Source organism: Ovis canadensis, chromosome 6, assembly GCF_042477335.2.
Source record: "Ovis canadensis isolate MfBH-ARS-UI-01 breed Bighorn chromosome 6, ARS-UI_OviCan_v2, whole genome shotgun sequence".
In the NCBI taxonomy this organism is placed as follows: Eukaryota; Metazoa; Chordata; class Mammalia; order Artiodactyla; family Bovidae; genus Ovis; species Ovis canadensis.
In genome coordinates this window covers 127260728-127281739 of record NC_091250.1, presented here as the reverse complement: position 1 = coordinate 127281739, position 21012 = coordinate 127260728, and the positions used below count along the sequence as shown (strand labels likewise).

The 21012-nt window shown below is 43.4% G+C and overlaps 1 protein-coding gene across 5 annotated transcripts in view; it reads right to left on the bottom strand.

The window, feature by feature from the left end:
- CC2D2A (coiled-coil and C2 domain containing 2A) overlaps positions 1 to 21012 on the bottom strand; it is a 132530-nt gene that overhangs the window by 83587 nt on the left and 27931 nt on the right. For 4 of the 5 annotated variants that reach the window (XM_069594719.1, XM_069594722.1, XM_069594720.1 and 1 more), the window contains 4 exons: positions 11113 to 11201; positions 10679 to 10780; positions 5171 to 5272; positions 4296 to 4460 (listed from right to left, as the gene is read on the bottom strand). In XM_069594719.1, the coding sequence (XP_069450820.1) occupies positions 4296 to 4460; positions 5171 to 5272; positions 10679 to 10780; positions 11113 to 11201 (458 nt within the window). Of the gene's footprint in view, positions 1 to 4295; positions 4461 to 5170; positions 5273 to 10678; positions 10781 to 11112; positions 11202 to 16475; positions 16572 to 21012 lie in introns of those variants that run through there. The other variant, XM_069594721.1, reaches the window with a different exon arrangement.

Below are 21012 nucleotides of genomic sequence, written 5' to 3'. Positions count from 1 at the left end.
CCACGAGGGAAGCAAGCTCCGGGAGTTGGTGATGGACAGGGAAGCCTGGCGTGCTGCACGCCATGGGGTCCCAAAGAGTCGGACACGACTGAGCAACTGAACTGACTGAGCCAGCGGGGAAGTCCCAAAGACAATTAATGTGCTTAGAAAAGCAATCCATGATATTAAATGCACCGAACAATGTATCCTAAGATAAAGTCACCTTTTCCTTTTATCTTGTTCTGAAAGAAAGCATAAAACGACACGGACTATCCTATTTAATATGCTTTGTTTTTTCACTATTCCACATACTTGGAAAATGCCAAAATCAGAAGGGTCAGAAGAGATGTGCTAAGCAAGGCAAGTGCAATCTCAATGAGCATGTCCTCCTTTGCAGGTGTCTATTCTTTGACAATGACTTAAAGAACTTGGGTTCATGAGTTATGCATAATCTAACCTTCCGCCTTGGCACTAACCCCATGGGAAAGGCGCCAAGTGTGCAGTCCACACCCTGCTCAGACTGCCTGGGCTTGACTCCCAGCTTCACCTTGTAGTGCCTGAGTGACTGTGAGGAATTTACCTACCCTTCAGATCCCTGGTTTTCTTATTTGCAAGATGGGGATATTAATAGATCTTATTTCCTTGGGTTTGTGAGAATAAAAATTAAATGATGACTGTAAAAATTCTAAGCACAGAACCTGTAATCACAAATGCCAGCTGAAGTATTTTAATGTAGTTTGAATATTTTCCAAACTTTTCTGCCTTTTCTTTCTCTTCTTTCTCCTTTTTTCCTTCTTTTCTTTCTCTGTCTTGTTCTTCTTTTTAAACCTGACATCCATGTATGAGCAGCACCCTTTAAAATGCTATGGAGACTGCCAAGCAGCTGAAGACAATGGCTGTAGCCTAATCACCTAATATTTCCTCGCTAAATACTCGAAACGATAAGAAGAGTGAAGTAAACTGCACAGTAACCAAGCTCTCAGCAAGAGCTGAAGGCAGAGAATGTCAGAAACTTCAAAAGGTGAAAAGAGAAAATATCCTGTGGTATCAGTGTGCCATCTTTTTTGTTCCTGCTCCAGCTCCACTTTGAGCAAAGACAGGCTGAGAAAACTTCAGAGAAGACAGCAGAGCAAAGCCAGGACCTGCAGTTGGTCCACCAGAAAGACTGCATCCACAGTGAGTGTGAAAATACTCACACAAAGTTTGTCTTTTTCATTTCAAATAACTGGCTTATTTCATTTAGCATAATGTCTTTAAGGTTCAGCCATGTTTAGCATATATTAGAATTTCCTTCTTTCATGCTGAGTAATATTCTCTTGAATATTGATGAATAAAATACCACATTTTATTCATCCATTCTTCTCTTGATGGGCAGTTAGATTGCTTTCACTTTTGGCTACTGTAAATAATGCTTCTATCAACATGAGTATATAGCGATCTGAGTGCCTGCTTTTAATTCTTCGGGGTATATACCCAGGATTGGGGTTGCTGGATCATATGGTAGTTCTGTGTTTAAATTTTTGAAGAGCAAAAATTTTTGAATTTTTCACAGCAGCTACACCACCTTGCAACACCATGAGCGATGCACAAGTTTCTCTGCATCCTTGCCAACACTTGTCTGCCCTCTCTTCCTTCTTTCCTTCCTATCTATCTCCCATCTATTTTGAATAGTCATTCTGATTTGTGTAAGGTGGTATCTCATTGTGGTTTTGATTCGCATTTCCCTAATGATTGGTGCTGCTAAGCATCTTCTTATGTACTTTTTGGCCATTTGTGTATCTTCCTTGGAGAGATGGCTATTCAAGTCTTCCCATTTTTCATGGTGTGTTTTCTCTGGTCTCACATATCCCACCCACAATTTCAGAATCTGAGTTGTAGCTTGGGTGTGGAATGGGGCACAAAAAACTGTTCACCTGTAAGGCTGAGAGGAGAGAGCACTAGGTTGCATTTGCCTTGGAGAGGCAGACATTTCTGTACGTGAAAATAATACTAATCCTTGTGTGGAGTCTAGCAAGAAAAATCTGCAAACTGTATTGCTCCACTTTTTTTCCCACAAGAGAGAAAGGTGAATGCACTTAATCAAGGCCCCCACCCCCCAAATTATAGGGTGAAATTGAGGGCTACAGAAAGTAACGTGAACCTAGTATTCACAGCACTTTTAGGACGTGCATTTGATATTGTCTGAGAGGTCTCTGAGACTATCCTCAGTTCTTTTCATTCTTTTTACTTTATTCTGCTCTTCAGAAGTTACTTCCACCATTTTATCTTCCAGCTCATTGATTTGTTCTTCTGCTTCAGATATTCTGCTATTGATTCCTTCTAGAGTTATTTTTAATTTCAGTAATTGTACTGTTTGTCTCTGAATGTTTATTCTTTAATTCTTCTAGGTCTTGCTTAATCAATTCATGCATTTTCTCCATTTTGTTTTCAAGGCTTTTGATCATCTTTACTATCATTATTCTGAGTTATTTTCCAGGTAGTTTGCCTATTTCCTCTTTATTTGTTTGGACTTCTGGGTTTCTAGTTTGTTCCTTTATCTGTGTAGGATTCCTCTGCCTTTTCATTATTATTTTTTTAACTTATTGTGTTTGAGGTCTCCTTTTCCCAGGCTTAAAGGTTGAATTCTTTCTTCCTTTTGATTTCTGCCCTCCTAGGTTGGTCCAGTGGTTTGTGTGAACTTATAGGGTGAGATTTGTGCTGAATTTTTGTTTGTTTGTTTATTTGTTTGTTTTCCCTCTGATGGGCAAGGCTGAGTGAGGTGGTAATCCTCTCTGCTGGTGATTGGGTTTGTATTTTTGTTTAGTCTGTTGTTTAGATGAGGTGTCCTCCACAGGGTGCTGCGGGTGGTTGGGTGATGCCAGGTCTTGTATTCAGGTGGTTTTCTTTGTGTGAGTTCTCACTATTTGATACTCCCTGGGGTTAGTTCTCTGGTAGTCTAGGGTCTTGGAGTCCATGTTCCCACTCCAAAGGCTCAGGGCTTGATCTCTTCTAGCTGTTTGTTTTTAAACCCACTCTCTCTTCTTTTCCAGTTAAGTTCATTCTAGGGCTTCCCTGGTGGCTCAGAGGTTAAAGCGTCTGCCTCCAATGCAGGAGACCCGGGTTTGATCCCTGGGTTGGGAAGATCCCCTGGAGAAGGAAATGGCAATCCACTCCAGTATCCTTGCCTGGAGAATCCCATGGACAGAGAAGCCTAGTAGGTTACAGTCCACGGGGTCACAAAGAGTCGGACACAACTGAGCAACTTCACCTTCACCTAGGCTCTTTAAAAGCTATGATCATTTTTCTTTTCTCCATGATCTCCTGTATCTAGACCTGGTGCCAAAAAGTAAGGTCTCTTGTCCCAGGGAAGACCTACTAGGTTGGAAACTTGGAAAAATGGCCAGCCATCTATTTTAACAAACCCTCTAAAAGAGCCCTGTTTATCCTGCATCTGCATCATCTGAAGAGCTCAGGATGTGGATGAGCTGTTCTACATGGTGGTGGCGTGTTTGCTCCTAGCCACTCTCTTCCTAGTTAGGACATCATCATCATCATCATTACCACCACCATCATCTCACCACCACCACCACCACCATCGCAACATCACCACTACCATCACCACCATCACAACCATCACCACCATCATCACCATCACCACCACCATCACCATCATCATTGCCATCATCATCTCACCACCACCATCATCACCATCACCACCATCACCACCATCATCACCATCATCACCATCACCACTGTCATCATCATCTCACCACCATCATCACCACCATCACCACCACCATCACCATCATCATTGCCATCATCATCTCACCACCACCATCATCACCATCACCACCATCACCACCATCATCACCATCATCACCATCACCACTGTCATCATCATCTCACCACCATCATCACCACCATCACCACCACCATCACCATCATCATTGCCATCATCATCTCACCACCACCATCATCACCATCACAACCATCACCACCATCATCACCATCACCACCACCATCACCATCATCACTGCCATCATCATCTCACCACCACCACCACCACCACCATCATCACAACCATCACCACTACCATCACTACCATCATCACCATCACCACCACCATCATCACTGCCATCATCACCACCACCACCATCACCATTACCACCATCATCATCATCTCACCACCACCACCTCCATCACCACCACCACCACCACCACCACCATCACCACCATCACCACCACCATCATCACTACCATCACCACCAATGTGATCATCACCATTAACATCTTCCCTCTCCTCATTACTATCTTATACTAGGTACTGTTTTGCTTACTCCTTCCTGTACAGGTGGCTCTTCTTCCTCTCCTTCCTTTTCCTCTTGGTTAGCTCCATGTCTATTTTTGGCTTTTGGTTTTTCCTCTGATTCCTCTGGTTCGGGATCAAAGTTGAAAGTAAAGAAGTTATACGCTTCCTCAGCAGAAGGGAAGCCAGGTGGAACCTACAGAGAGGAAGCAAGCAATAGAATTTCAGATTATCTGTGCTGAGATAAGCTCTGCACAGTTCACTGACAGCTGGCTGGATGCTAAGAGCATTCCAGGCTTCCTAAACACATTACCTGTTGATGGTAAGGAACTTTAACAGATACGACAGGCCTCCTTAGTTAAGTAACTATAATGAGTTACTTTTAAAAAAATATAAATCATCAATTATTTACCTTCCTACAAACACAAAAACATATTATTTATAGCAGTTAAAAGCTTTAGAAAAGATGATTAAAATGCCAAAAAGTGATTTATAGGCCAGTGCTGAGATACTTTTAATTATGAGCAATACAGGGTTTGTTAAACTTTGGAAAAATACCATTTCTGGTTTAATTCTTGAATTAGTATCTCCCTTTTTCCCATAATAAAAGCTGGTAACAACTTCACAGCTGAACAAATCAGCTTATCAAGAACATTCCTGTCCTTCGAGGCATTTTTCTTTCCCCACAATAGGCAGCTTTCTAATCTCTCCATAAGATTCTAGGGTTTGAAAGTAGGAATCATTCCTCGTATTCTTTCTTGCATATTTCATGAAGTAGGAGTCAGCTTATATGTACAGTTGTCTCTCATGGACAATTTTCAAAAACAGAAATGAATCAATAAGATGCATGATTTAAAGCCTACATAATTTAAAGGCAGCATGATTTTAAAAGACAGGATTTCTCACCAGGGGTTTAGACTTGATTTTTCGTACAGAATCGTGGAACTTTACTCTTGAATGACCTTGGGAGTCATGTTCTTGTTGAGTCCTTTGTACCTCTCTATCCAGCTATAAAAATGGAAAAAAATAACAGATACATCATTTAAAGCAAGAAACTGAGGATTTTTTTTATAAAACAAGCATTAGCCCTCAAAAGGCTTTATCTTCTGACCATTGATGCATCTCACCATTTCTAGGGAATGAAATGTTTACAAATATATTTGAATGGTAAAGTGGCTGATTGTTTTCTTCCTCAGCTCTGTCTCTCTCATGACTAAATGAATACAAAATTTTACAGTCAATAAACCCCCAAATGGAAATGCTATTTCACCCTAAAAATCAATAGATTATCCAGCTCACAGAGGATCATCTCCAAACAGTCTATGATGAAGAGCGTCAACCACGTCTGATGGTAAATAAGTCCAAATGGGTAAGGGTTGCCCCAGGCCCTGGCTCTTCCATTTTTGTGTGAATCTCTTAATGGCTGAGTGGGTCTCCTCAGGCGTTTATCCAGAGACATTCTGTGATGAAAGCTAGAAATACTTGGAACAGCAAGCTAAGGTGCTATGAAATTCCACATAAGTGCAGCTGAATGTCCAGCAATGGAAGAATAAAAATGTGGGCATCAGTTGGGTGCAATCTATCATGATATCAAGAGAATACATACAATTCCAGTTTCTGTAAGGTTCTATGCTTTCCCTCCATTTTCTCACTTTGCAATAGTAGGTTAAATAGATAACTGTGCGTGTGTGTTAAGTTGCTTCAGTCGTGTTTGACTCTTTGCAACTCTACGTATTGAAGCCAGGCTTTTCTGTACATGGGCTTCTCCAGGCAAAAATACTGGAGTAGGTTGCCATGCCCTCCTCCAGGGGATCTTCCCAATCCAGAGATCGAACCAAGGTCTCCTGAATTGCAGGTGGATTCTTTACCGTCTGAGCCACCAGGGAAGCCCATGTATCCTGGAGTGGGTAGCTTATTCCTTCTCCAGGGGATTGTCCTGACCTAGGCATCAAAGTGGGGTCTCCTGCATTGCAGGCAGATTCTTTACCAGCTGAGCTATCAGGGAAGCCCAAATAGTTAACTAATAGCATTCAATTATACAAAAGTTGAAGCAGTGCTAATGAATAAATTTCACAGTGCAATGCAGAGTTAATATTTGTCTTGGTAAATTCCAGAATTTTAAGTGGCTCTTTTGAAGACAAGGAAAGAAGCAGATGAGTATTATGTAATGTAAGGATAAACACGTTTAAAAATTGGTGGCAGTGGTTTAGTCACTAAGTCATGTCCAGTTCTTTCATGCCTGCATGGACCATAGCCCACCAGACTCCTCTGTCCATGGGATTTCCCAGCAAGATTACTGGAGTGGCTTCCCATTTCCTTCTCGAGGGGAATCTTCTTGACTCAGGGATTGAACCCATATTTTCTGCTTGGTAGGCAGATTCTTTACCACTGAGCCACCAGGGAAAGGTCAGGAAGGCTTACTAAGGGTCTGCTAAGTTCAGTCTTTCTCATAAAACAAGGCTAAACCTTTCTCGCCCACTGTTGAAGATGCCATTCTGCTCCTGTCTGCCTCAGAATCCCTCACCTCCTAGAGCCCAAGACAGAGACTGGTACATTTGAAAACACATAAATAAGCCAAGGAGTCAACCGATCAGAGAGACGAGAAGCTTAGCTCTGTGTAGGCAAGCCTTAGGTTTTAGAGACAGCTAAAGACTGATAATAAAACAGAAGAAGACCAGGCAGAAAGTCTAACATTAGCCATTTAAAAAATAAAATAAGTAGGTAAAATTCCATTTGGCAAATATGTGTATGTGGAGATCAGTATTTTATTCTTTCTGTTTCTTTCCATCTCTTTCTGTATTTGCTTGACAGAAAGGACAGTAAGTTTGGACAATATAATTTTTAGGTATCTTTTAAAATGATAAGATTGACAGTTTTACTATGATATGTATGGACTTGAGCAAAACGGTGGTAATTTAATTTTTATCAAAATCTCAAAGTATTTAAATATAAATTATATTAGCATAAGAAAAGCCATTAAATATATTTAAAAGGATTGTGTGCAGAATTAAATTTTAAAGAACTATTATCTATAAAATCTTCATGAAAGCTTAAAGTAATACTATTCAATTTCAAGTGAATGCCTATGATGATGTGTGCTTGTGTCCAGCTAGGAATTCTTTCTCATCCTTGAATTTGTTGTAACCTCCAAGAAGGCTCTATGACCCTAGCTTGAGCTAGACAATCTCAAGTCCCATTAGTTTTAACAAAGCATAATTACAAAATATAGTAGTTCCTGCCCTGACCTCTCTTCTAACTACTAGTCAATAGTTTTAATTCCCTAAAGACAGCCTAATCTAGATGGTCTTGCAGATATCTCCGATTTTTATATATTCTCAGTATCAGGCATGATACTAATCAAGATACATGATTTGCAAGTAATCTCTCCCATTATGCGTGTTGTCTTTTCACTTTTTTCTTGGTTTCCTTTGAAATGGAAATGTGTTTAATTCTGATGAAGTCCAGTGTATTGATTTATTCTTTTGCCACTTATGTTTTTGAGCCACAGATAAGAAACCATTGCCTTAGGCAAGAAACCACTGCCTAAGGCAAGACACTTCATATTTTACATAACTTGACTCCAAGGGAAGTGCCCTTTCTAAGGCTTCCTCAAGGCGCCCACCGTGGATCTTCCAGCCTGCACTTCCACCGTCGGATCACCTGTCTGTCATCCCCACTGGGCTCCTTGAGAGTGGGCTGTCACTGTCACTGCTGTGTGTTCAGAGTCCATTGGACACCCGGCAGGAAGGAGCCTCCAAGAGATGCTGGCAACAGGTAGAGTGTGTCAAGGGATCAGAACCCGGGGCACTTGGGACAATGAACCAGGTCCACAAAACAGAGACATTTTGGTCATGCCTACTGGAAACCAAGGAGCCAAATGTTCTGTGTTATTCCCACTTCTTTGTTGACATGTTCTTGGAGATGTGTGTTTGGCTTTGTTCTCTTATTACAAATCTGCTGAGGATAAAGAGGAATGGAAACAAGAGTTTAGCACAGGTTTGTGCTGATGGATTTAGATTCCTGACCCAAGTATTCCCAAGCGGCTTCTTCTTTTTGCTCTGACCCTACAGCCTCTGACACTTGCTACTAACTATGGAGAGAAGGCTTCACATGAGCCAGGCACTGTGTGAAACCCTGTGACATGTATGCACTCCTTTAATCCTCAAAACAATATCAAGGATCAGGTTTTGGGTAGTATCCCTATTTTAAAGAGGTGAGGGGATTTCCCTGGTGGTCCAATGGTTATGAATCTGCTTTGCAACGCAGAGGACGCAGGTTCATTCCTGGGTCAGGGAACTAAGATCCCACATGCTGTGGAGCAACTCAGCCTGCACGTCACTACTAGAGAGTCCACGTGCTACAACAAAAGAACCTCCATGCTTCAAATAAGACCCAACACAGCAAAAAAAAAAAAAGAGGTGGGAAGTGGGGAAGGGGGTTATATTTATCACTCGGAGAATGAAAAATTTACACATCCAAGGTCATACAGCTAGTGAGTGAGACTGCCAGAATTTAGTGCTGGACAGCTGAGGTCCAGGACCTGGCCTTTTCATGTGTTCTTTGCCCCGTAGGACCAAAATTGTCTGCTTTTTATATTCTTCTTCTGGGCTAAGGTATGTACATGAATAAGTGTGCTTGTGAGTGACATGTCGTTGGAAACCTGAGATTAGGTCTGCGGACAAGACAGGTGGTGTTTGCCTCACCTTCAGAGAATGACTCTTAGGGGATATGCACTCTGCTAGACAAAAGGTCAAGTTCCTGCTCACAAAGAGAAATAAATAACTCTGTGAGCCAAAGGAGTATATTTTCACTTCTAAAACTACCAACTTGATTTGGATATCGTATTCATGGCCTATTGGACAAGCGAGAACTACGATGATTGTGTGAAAGGATTATCCATCAAGAAGATGCAGACAACGCCAGACATGGGAGACCACACCCTCCTGTTGCTTACTCACACATCTACCAAAAGAACCAAAGTATTTGTGTCATAATGATGAGATTTTAGGGACTTTCTCCTTTAAAACAAAATTTTTTTTGATGTGAACTATTTTAAAGGCTTTATTGAATTTATTACAATATTGCTTCTGTTTTAATGTTTGGGGTTTTTTGGACCAAGAGGCATGTGGGATATTAATTCCCTGACCAGGGATCAAACTCTCTCCCTCTGCATTGGAAGATGAAGTTTTAACCACTTGCTCACCAGGAAAGTCTTGGTACTTTTTCTTTATTTTCCAATACTTTAGAACTATGGCTCTTACAATTATGGCTCTCATGGAAGAAAATCAATTGGAAATAAAGAAAAAGAAATGTGTCCTCTGTAGAATGGAGTAGCCAGTTGTCATGAGCCATTTTAGGGGACCGACTGAGTGTTCTGAAAACCCATGAGCACAAATGCAACTTTCCTTGTAATCATGCAATCTCTGGCTTGTTGGGGATGAATACAGGTAAATGAAAATCTATAACATCTCATCATAGAAGAATAAAAGGCATCATCTAAGAAATTAGTGACATTGCTCCAGAAATATCCCTAACGCTTAGACTTTAAAAACAACCAAAACCATCGTCACCACATGCCACTGGGTTAGACTTGCAAACACTTCACTGGGCCACGTGCCCTGTTGATCTTTCTGCTCCTTCTTCCACCCTGGATGTGTTGGTCCTTCAGCCACATCACTGATATGTCTTTCTGTCTTTAACAGGCTTCCTCTTTGCCTCATGGGCCTTTAGTTTCTACAAGTGTAGGACCATCGTCATTCACACTCTTAAAACTTCAAAACTCACCACAGTTCAAATACTTCTTAAATCTGTGTCTCCAGGCCGGGTCCCTTCCTCTCTGTGCATCTCAGGAGCACACTGAGGTGCCTCACCAGCATCTCAGATTCAAACAAGTCACCCCGGTGCATTCAAATCACCACCCGATCCAATTGTCAATTGCTCTCCGTGGCTTAGAAAAAAACATTGGGGCACCTTAGTGTAACACTCAAAATCCCCACGATTGGATTCTATTCTTATCTCTTTCTCTGTTTCCCAGCAAGATCCATGTGCCCAGCACCGCTGACCCATGAGACACACTGGGAATGAGACAGAGCTAGAATCCAATACTGACTGGTCCACATATGTGCTCTGTGACCTGGGGATGGCTTGGCAGGCCCTCTGAACCTCGTATGTCAAATGTGAATGAAAATCATGGTACCCACCTCATAGAGGTGTTGGGATAAGGGCGTCTAATAACATGGGGAAAAGACTTGGCAAAATGCCCAGCACCAAGTAGTATCTATAAATAGCAGCTATTATTATTAATGAGTTTTTAACAGCCCCTCTGTGCATAGCTCTGTTCTAGAACTTTTGCTGGAACATTTCTATCTGGCATCACTGTCTTTGGTCACAAAGTAGGGGTAGCCTATTTCTCACCTCCATGCCACACTCGGTCTCCGATTCTTTCTCGGCGGGACTCCGTAAGCGCCTGGGCCGAGGGGTGGGAATTTCCTGCAGCAGCGCACTCTCTGCTTTGGACTAAAAAGTCGAAGAGAAAATTACTGCTACATAATGTCAGTGATGCTATGAAAACCTCAGTCACCATCTCGGGAGGAAATCAATCCGTAAAATAATGCATGCTATGCTTCTTTAAGAGGTCAAAACAATGGTTTAGAAAAAGGACATTACATTCTTCTTAAGTGTAATTTTCATCTGTGCTCATAGTTATATGCTGCATTACACCTTTAGAGCATGAAAAACAAATTGAACAGTATTCAAATCCACGCAGTTTTGAGCAAATGAATCAAGCTGGACAAGACTGGAAGCAAGGTAATTGGCGCCGAGCAAAATATCCCTGCGGTTTCTCTCACCCTCGCAGCCTGTAATTTCTCCCTCATGCGTTCTCTCATGGAAAATTCTGCAAAGCCTGTTCTGGAGGCTGAAGGGATTGGAGGCAAGCCTAAAACAATACAAGAAAATTACTTTAAAACAACATCTTTTTCTTCCAAAGGGAAGATTAGATTAAAAAATAACAAGAGAATGTCATTTTATTTTGCAAATTTAGAACTTCACATAAACCATCATGAGATAAAGCTGAACAACGCTCCCCCCCCCCCCCCGCCCCCCTGAGCCGTCTGACGTAATAAGGACGTGTCTTGGCTTCTTAAGACGGACAGTAACAACCTCGGTCCTACCAGGGCTGACACGTGGACTTAACTAAGAATCGAACAAACGGCACTTGATTTTTCAAGGCGCAAGCACACCAGTTCAATTACCACTGGGAAGAAGCTGTCAAATTTATTGATTTGACAATAGGCTCCTTGGATGAATGAATGACTATTGATTGATTTTGGGGTTCAACTTTCAACAGCGGTGATAGCTTCGATCAGAGAACGTTTTTCTACAGGCTCAAGCCATAGCCTTGGGCTATATTGAACAAACAACATTTATTTTGTACATAGTATTAAACCTGTACATAAACTCTTGGTGGCTCAGCAGTAAAGAATCCGTCTGCAAGGCAGGAGCCACAGGAAACCTGGGTTCGATCCCTGGATTGGGAACATCCCCTGGAGTAGTGCATGGCAGCCCACTCCAGTATTCTTGCCTGGAGAATCCCCATAGAGAGAGGAGACTGGCAGGCTACACACCGTGGGGTTGCCAAGAGTTGGACACGACTGACGTGACTTAGCACAAACCTATACATAAATATCATGAAGTGTTGTTTAGCCATTCTGTCCCAGGCTCTGTCATAATGTGTTAACTGACTGCATCTTCTCATCAACTTTATGCCATTCCTGCTAGGAGGGATCACTCACTAGGCATCTTGAAGATGAAGACCCTGGAGTAACTGGCATTGTGGGACTTCCCTGGCGGTTCAGTGGCTAAGACTCCTTGCTCTCAGTGCAGGGGACCTGGGTTTGATCCCTTTTCAGGGAACTGGATCCCACATGCTACAACTGAAAGGTCTCGTGTATTGCAACTAAGAGCCAACACAGCCAAATGAATAAATAAAAATCAATATTAAAAAAATCTTCAAAAAAGTGACTGGAATGATGATTGCGTACTCAGGAGGTACAGTGCTAGGAGTTGATCCTAAATGCTGTACACCATTATGGAAGGGGTAGGGATATAACAAAAGGCTTGGGGAACAGAATGTTACGATACTTAAAGGAGAGGGGGCTCTGCTGGGAGGAAGCAGATGAAAAGATTGCAGAAGGAGCTTGAGGTCAAGCCACGGGGAGCCTCTGATGTCACGTGGAAGAAACTGGAATATATTTTCTATGTGGTGGGGATGCCCTGAAGGACGTGGAGAGCAGAGGAGGAGAAGCAGCATTTTCTGGAGCTGCTCCTAGGGCTGCAGTCACGGGATGGTTGGGGTGGAGACGGAGAGACCCCAGCTGGTATAATAAAGAGGGAGCCAGCGGGCATGGTTGCAAAGAGGCCACAAGAAGATGACTCGGTGGTTCCTAGTGACGATGGGCAGTGAAAGTTGCTCAGCTGTGTCCGGCTCTTTGCGACCCCATGGACTATACAGTCCATGGAATTCTCCAGGCCAGAATGCTGGAGTGGGTAGCCTTTCCCTTCTCCAGGAGATTTTCCCAGCCCAGGGATTGAACCCAGGTCTCCCACATTGCTGGCAGATTCTTTACCAGCTGAGCCATGAGGGAAGCCTGAGGCAAGCACTAATTCCCCCAGCAGCAGCACCTTCTGGGCACTTGGTGGACCGGCAAATGTTCAGGCCTGACCCAAGACAGACCCACTGAATCAGAACCTGTAGGTGGAGCCACCATCTGGGTAATTTTTAAGACAGACTCAAGTCGGAGGACCCCCAGTTTAGAGAAGGCAAAGATGTCTGAGGTTTCGGCTGGGGTAAGTATGGATTTGGGGCTCCTGAGAGAGAAAAAGTGGAGGCATGCCAGCCTGAGGGGTACTGGTGAGGAGGGGGATTGGTTCACTCCTGTAAATCAGAGCTGGGACAAGTCTGAGATGCTGGCAGGATATGGGAACGTGTACTGGTCCTGCACGCTGAGCTCCAGGAAGGAGTCCAGTGCCTGAGATGGACCCCGAGGAAGTGTTTCTACCCAGGTGATGCTGACATTTAAGAAAAACCTTTCCTGAGCTAGAGAGTAGGGAGAGAGGAGTTTTCTGACCCTGTAGCCACCTGCCCTGTTAAAGGAAGAAGGCTAACAAGTGAACGAAAAAGGGACAAGGCAAGATGCTTTATTAGCAGGTGGAAGGAACAGTGGGGAGAGAGGACGCTGCCCTGGGCAGAGCCTACTGTGCTGACCCGTCGCCTCTGCTTGTGAAGAAGAGAGAGCTATTTCTGTAGCTTGGTTACTCAGTGTCCTTTTATGTGACAGAAAGATGTAAAATCCTACTTTATCAGGTGCCAACCACATGCCTGAGGCTCTTCCATGCCTGGTGGAAGGCCTGAAACAGTCACCTTAAAAGATCACAGCCTTACATGTGTGGGCTGAGGTTCAAGTTCTTTACAAGAATCCCCTTCTGTACCCCGAGCAGGCCTTTGGCGTTTGTTTGTTTTTTAAGCCAGCTTTAAAAATCAAGTCACTGTTTCCCATGTTAAAGACCATCTACCCATGGTGGATCACACCCCCATGTCAGAGTCCTATGACTTTTCCTGCGTCACATTCGTCACATTTTGAATTTATGGATTTGTGTGGTTATTGCCCTGATACCTTCTTCCTCCCCCAGGCTCTGTGGTCTCCAGCCACAGAGGGTGGGCACAGGTTAAGTGTCATTAAGTGTGTGTGGACCACCTAGGCGGATAAAGAAGGATTTCTAGACTGGACCTCTGCTCTCTGGCTGATCACCCCCCTCCTTCTGCCTCCAGAAAGAAGCAATGTCTTTGAACATGAAAAAAAAAAGAAACCTCTTGTTTATTTACCATCCCCCTCTTATTTTTAAAAGAGACCTAGTTTTTCAATTCAGTTCAGTTCAGTTGTTCAGTCGTGTCTGACTCTTTGTGAACCCATGAATCGCAGCACACCAGGCCTCCTTGTCCATCACCAACTCCCGGAGTTCACTCAAACTCACGTCCATCGAGTCAGTAATGCTATCCAGCCATCTCATCCTCTGTCGTCCCCTTTTCCTCCTGCCCCCAATTCCTCCCAGCATCAGGGTCTTTTCCAATAAGTCAACTCTTCGCATGAGGTGGCCAAAGTACTGGAGTTTCAGCTTTAGCATCATTCCTTCCAAAGAACACTCAGGGCTGATCTAGTTTTTCAAGTTGACTTAAAATAGCTGCTGCCTACATAGCGTTCATGAGAATAATTTTATGAATTATTCTTTAAAAGAGGCAAGATAGAATTCATGAAATTGTTCTAATGAACTCCATGGGGCTTCGCTGATGGCTCAGTGGTACAGAATCCACCTGCCAATGCAGGAGATGAAGTTTCGATCCTTGGATCAGAAAGATCCTCTGGAGGAGGAAATGGCAACCCATTCTAGTATTCTTGCCTGGGAAATCCCATGGACAGAGGAGGCTGGGTGGGCTACAATCCATGGGGGTCACAAAAAGAGTTGGCCACGACTTAGCACTAAGCAACAACAAAACAACAAACATGGAGTTCATTAGAATAATTTTATATTATTTAAAAGAGACAAGATATTTTTATTTTAAAACCATCTGCTCTGAATAACGAAACTGAAGGGGCTTCTTTAGCAAGTATTAGTTTAAAAAGTCTTGAAAAATGTTGAGGGGGTGAAAAATAGTTCTTTCTCGATTTTCAAAAATAAACTCAGTGTTAGTGAAAGACATTTGGAGGGTATAAAGATCTCTAAATCCGACCTGTACAACTAGGTGGTGAGATGTTATTTTCCCAGCTAGAATGTGACCTGCTTGACAGCAAGGACTCTGTCGGTGGCTTTTGTACCTGGCACCTTGTAGCACTAAACTGATGAAAAGGAAAACATGGAGGAATATGAAGGTGTGAGAGATGTTAGACGGAAAGAGTGCGATGCACATAATTCTTCGAATTTGAATCAGTTCTGATGAGATGGATGAAACTGGAGCCGATTATACAGAGTGAAGTAAGCCAGAAAGAAAAACACCAATACAGTATACTAACACATATATATGGAATTTAGGAAGATGGCAATGACGACCCTGTATGCAAGACAGGGAAAGAGACACAGATGTGTATAACGGACTTTTGGACTCAGAGGGAGAGGGAGAGGGTGGGATGATTTGGGAGAATGACATTCTAACATGTATACTATCATGTGAATCGAATCGCCAGTCTATGTCTGACGCAGGATGCAGCATGCTTGGGGCTGGTGCATGGGGATGACCCAGAAAGATGTTATGGGGAGGGAGGTGGGAGGGGGGTTCATGTTTGGGAATGCATGTAAGAATTAAAGATTTTAAAATTTAAAAAATAAAAAAAAAATTAAAAAAAAAAAAGAAAGATTTGATTTGAGGGTGTGCAAGAGCTTATGGACAATGAGAGAATTTCAAGACATTCCGTTAAAAATATATACATAATGTCCATTGGTGTGAAATATGGATTTTCTGGCCAAGGGATGTTTTTCATTGGGGCAGCAGGGGTTATATCAATGGATTTGACAACACTTCCCTGGCTGTCCAGCAGACCTGTGGGCCTCAGAGCCTCATCAGCCTCACGTTTGCGAGATCTTCTCTGTGCTGACACCTCCCGTCAGCCACACTCACTGCACTCCACGTCTCTCTCTTTAGAGACTTCGTCAAACGATGAACACCGCCCATTTTTCTCTAAACCACTTCTGTGATACTTGACTCCTCGGAAAACACACATCACCTTCTAATAAAAAAGGCATTGCCCTTTGAAATAATTTTCCAATCGTCTCACCTACTGCCCCCGAGTCGATGTGACCTTGTTTCTATGGACAGGCGGGCAGGCTTCTAAGGTCTTCCCTCCACAATCATGGAAGTGCTCCCAGCACCCTGATTTGGACTCCCAGCCTCCAGAACAGTGAGAACTCAATGTCTGGGGTTCAAGCCACCCATCTATGATATTTCATTATAGCAGCGTCAGCCAGCAGGTACAGGGACCGTCTGTCTGGGCAAGACCAGCCCCACCAGCTTGGCCGTTTGTCCCTGTGCTCCGGCACCATCGTGGTGATTTCACAGAGCAATGGGGCTTCCAACAGGCCTGAGACTCTGAACAGTGGTGAAGAACATCATAGGTACGCTTTGACCTGACCATCTCGCCTCGGGGTGAACCTTCCGCATTACCTTGGGTGGAGTGGAAAAGGCAACAGAAGCATCGGGGGGGCCAAGTGCTGTGCGGGAGGCGCCAGGGTGACCTTCTCAAACAAGCGTCTCAAGTTTCTAAGAAGGGAGACAGTAGGTAAAGCTTCTGAGCTTGAAATATTTTTGTGGCAGTTAATCTCTGACAGAGTATGAGTACACATTCTACCCAACCCACTCATGGGACCGCTGGCTTAGAGAATTCAGTTCAAGCATCAACAACGAAATCTTTCTCCCAGGGGCCTGGGAGAAATCTCTCACCTGGGGCCTCCCAGGCGGCATGAGTGGTGAAGAACCTGCCTGCCAGTGCAGGACACATGAGGGACATGGGTTTGATCCCTGGGTTGGGAAGATCCCCTGGAGGCGGGCATGGCAACCCACATCTGTCCACTCCAACCCTGTCCTGGTGGCTCAGATGGTAAAGAATCTGCCTGCAATGCAGGAGATCCAGGTTTGATCCCTGGGTTGGGAAGATCCCTTGGAGGCGGGCATGGCAACCCACTCCAGTATTCTTGCCTGGAGAATCCCATGGACAGAAGAGCCTGGAGGGTTACAGTCCATGGGGCTGCAAAGAGTTGGACATGCAACTAAGTGACTAGCAACAACAGCAGAAAAGATGAAATGTCTTCTCTAGTGAGATGGAGATGACCGGGATTTTCCCACCCTCATGACCAGCTTTAACAAGCTTCAGAGACTTCTAAGAGCAGAAATGGTAGGTAGCTTCTGAAACTTGAAGAGTTTTGTAGGAGAAACAGGTCAGGGTTGGAAGAAGGACATCAGAAGTGCAGTTTCAGTCGAGTAACATTTGGGTTGTCTCAAAATAGTTCATGGACCTAACTAAATCTAAGAGCTAAAAACAGGAAACTTCCAAAAGAAAATATAAGAGAAAATGTCCATGACCTTGGGTTTGACAAAGAATTTTTAGATACAATCCATACTAGAAAAGAAGTGATAATTTGATTTCACCACGATTAAAAACTTTTGTTTTGGAAAAAGGGGCTTCCTTGGTGGCTCAGTGGTAAAGAATCTGCCTACCAATGCAGGAGACGTGGGTTTGATCCCTGGTCCTGGAAAATCCCACATACTGTAGAGCAAATAAACCTGCACTCTAGAGCCTCAGTTCAGTTCAGTTCAGTTGTTCAGTCATGTCTGACTCTTTGCGACCCCATGGACTGCAGATTGCCAGGCTTCCCTGTCCATCATCAACTCCCTGAGTTTACCCAAACTCATGTCCATTGAGTCGATGATGCCATCCAACCATCTCATCCTCTGTTGTCCCCTTCTCCTCCTGCCTTCAATCTTTCCCAACATCAGGGTCTTTTCCAATGAGTCAGCTCTTTGCATGAGGTGGCCGAAGTGTCGGAATTTCAGCTCCAACATCAGTCCTTCCAGCAAACACCTAGGACTGATCTCCTTTAAGATGGGCTGGTTGGATCTCCTTGCTCTCTGTCCATAGGACTCTCAAGAGTCTTCTCCAACACCACAGTTCAAAAGCATCAATTCTTTGGTGCTCAGCTTTCTTTAGAGTCCAACTCTCACATCCATACATGACTACTGGAAAAACCATAGCCTTGACGAGACAGACCTTTGTTGGCAAAGTGATGTCTCTAGAGCCTGGGTACTGCAACTGTTGAGCCCTTGAGCCACAACTACTGAAGCTTGTTCACCCTAGAGCCTGTGCTCTGCAGAAAGAGAAGCCACTGCAATGAGAAGCCTGCACACACTGAGAGAGTGGCCCCGGCTCAGTGCAACTACAGAAAAGCCCACGCAGCTACCAAACCCCAGCACAGCCGAAAGTAAACAAATAAATACGGTTATAAAGCAGAGAGATGAAAAGGTTAGACATTTGCTTGGAGAAAATACCTTCTAACCATAGACCGGATAAAGTACTTGTATCCAGAGTATATAGAGAACTCTTACAATTCCTCAGTAAGGTGAAGAATCCAATTAATAATGTGTAAAAAATTAAATAGTTTACTAATATACAAGCAGCTAATAAGCATCTGAAAAATACTCCACATCATTAAGCACTAGGGAAATACTACGTTAAAAGCACAATGAAATATACTGTACATGTATTATAAAGGGTACAATGGAAATCACAGATAAAATCAGTTGTTTTTAGGCAGTGAACAAACAGAAACTCTCACCAACTGTTGGTGGAAAAGTGAAATGATACAACCACTTCGTGAAACAGATTAGCAGTTTTCTATAAAGCTAAATATATACATTCATCATATGACCTGGTTCATAGAAGCATGACTTATAATGGCCTCAAACTAGAAATAATCCAATTATCCATCACCAGGTGAATGTAAATAAAATGTATGCACACATATCCAGATGATGGAATAGAATTTAGCAACAAGAAGGAACACAGTGTGGATATATGCTACCACATTTATTATCTTGAAAAATATTAGGCTAAGGGAAAGAAGTCAAACACAAAGTGCTATTGTATGATTCTGTTCACATGAAATGTCTAGAAAAGGCATATTTACAGGGATATATTTAAAACAATTCAGTGTTTGTCTAGGGCTGGGGTGGCAATGGCTGCAAATAGGCATCAAGGAACTTTTTGGAGTGATGAAAATGTCCTAAAACTGGATTTTAATGATGGTTACACAGATCTAGACGTTTACTAAATGTCATTGAATTGTATACTTACAGTGGGTGAATTTTATGATATGCAAGTTATACTTCCACAAGTCTATTAAAATGCGAGCTGTCTTATGCAATATGCAAACATGGCTTTGAGTAGGTAGTTCACATTTAGTCTGAAAGGGTCCCAGACTGGAGATAAAAATCGAGGACTGATCAGTTATACCTACAGTATCTAGAAGCTGGAATTGAAAGTCTCGAGATGACAGAGAGAATGAATGCTGATTAAGGAAAGGGGGCTGATCACCCAGCTTAGGGGCTCCAACTGCTAGAGGCTGGGGTGTAGGAACCCGCGAAGAGGTGGGGAGGTCCAGCCAGTGAGGGAGAAGGAAGACCCAGGAGAGTGGTGTCCAGGAGCTGAGAGCCGAGGAGGGGAAACGCGAGGTGCGGGGAGTGCGGTTGAAGGTCGAGGAAGGTAGATGAAGAGCTGACCCTAGAATTGAGTGAACGTGCGGTTCATAGGGACCTTGACAAGGACAGGGTCGACAGGCAGTGGGGATTTCAGTTAGAGGAGAAAGTTCAAGACTGCAGATAAAATGGGAATAGATGACCCTGGAGAACTTTTGCTATGAAGGAGTTTTTGGGAAAATGCCTTTCTTGCTAATTCACGATAAAGATGTGTGTGTGTGCTAAATCCCTTTGGTCATGTCTGACTTTTTGCAGCCCTATGGACTGTAGCCTGCCAGTCTCCCATGTCCATGGGATTCTCCAGGCAAGACTACTGGACGGGGTTGCCATGCCTTCCTCCAGGGGATCTTCCCAACCCAGGGATGGAACCTGCATCTCTTATGTCTCCTGCATTGGCAGGAGGGTTCTTTGCCACACCTGGGAAGCCCAATAATAAAAATTGGTCTGTTTAATATTCTTTGTGCTAAGAGATGGGCAGTCAGGTGTGGCCACATGCAGAAACAGAGGAGGGGTTCAGGTTCTGTAGCAGGGGGCAGGGCGTGCCATGCAGGGCACGTGGAAAGGCAATGAGGTGGTCAGGAGGAGAAGACAGAAGAAGGTGAGGGCTTCGACCATGGCTTTTGTGGGATTTCTGAGGGAAAGAGAGGGCAGGGTGGGGTAAGCAGGTTAGGACAGGCCAGTTTGAGCCGTTCTGATGGGCTCTGAGGTATGGGGTGGTCCCTTGTTGCCGGGTACCTGGCCCTGCGATGATCCAGACAGAGGACTCTTGCTTCCTGGGATTGGACTGGCCAGACCGCAGGGGTAGGGCTCTGGCTTGGTTAGTTAGCATTTCAGGCATGCTCCAGTCTGGGGTCTTTGCTGTCTCTATATTTCTAAACAATTTGCTAGTGTCTCTCCAACCAGAAAGTTTTTTTTTCCCTAAGATGTTAAACATAATATTCAGAAAAAAATGTTATCAAATATAGCGTACTATTTATTTTTACTTATATAAATATTTTACTTAGTACTGTAATTCAATCCCCCCAGTACCCTGTGAGGTCGTGAACTCCAGCATGGATGAACTTTTGACATTTCCTACATCAGTGGGCATCCTCTGACTAGAATCTTTTTTCCTTCTCCAGCTGCTGGGCTCCAAGGCAACTCCCAAGAGCAGCTCCTTTGGGAGGTTCTCTTTGTCTTGTACTGAACTTTATAACATTTGTTTCCTGGGTCAGTCTCTCCAGCTCTTGGTGACTTTTAAACCTAAAATAAATGATCTGTTTTTCTTTCATTTGCATCAAATTTCACTGGATTCTGAACTTTATTTGCAATCAATACTGAAAAATTGGCTCAGAAATGATGCTTTAATCAGAGAAACCAACATGAATGAATGGAAAACAGATGTCAGTAATGAAGAAATTTATGTTCATAAGAAACTACTTAGCATTTGATAGTTCCTCCCTTAAGAGATGGT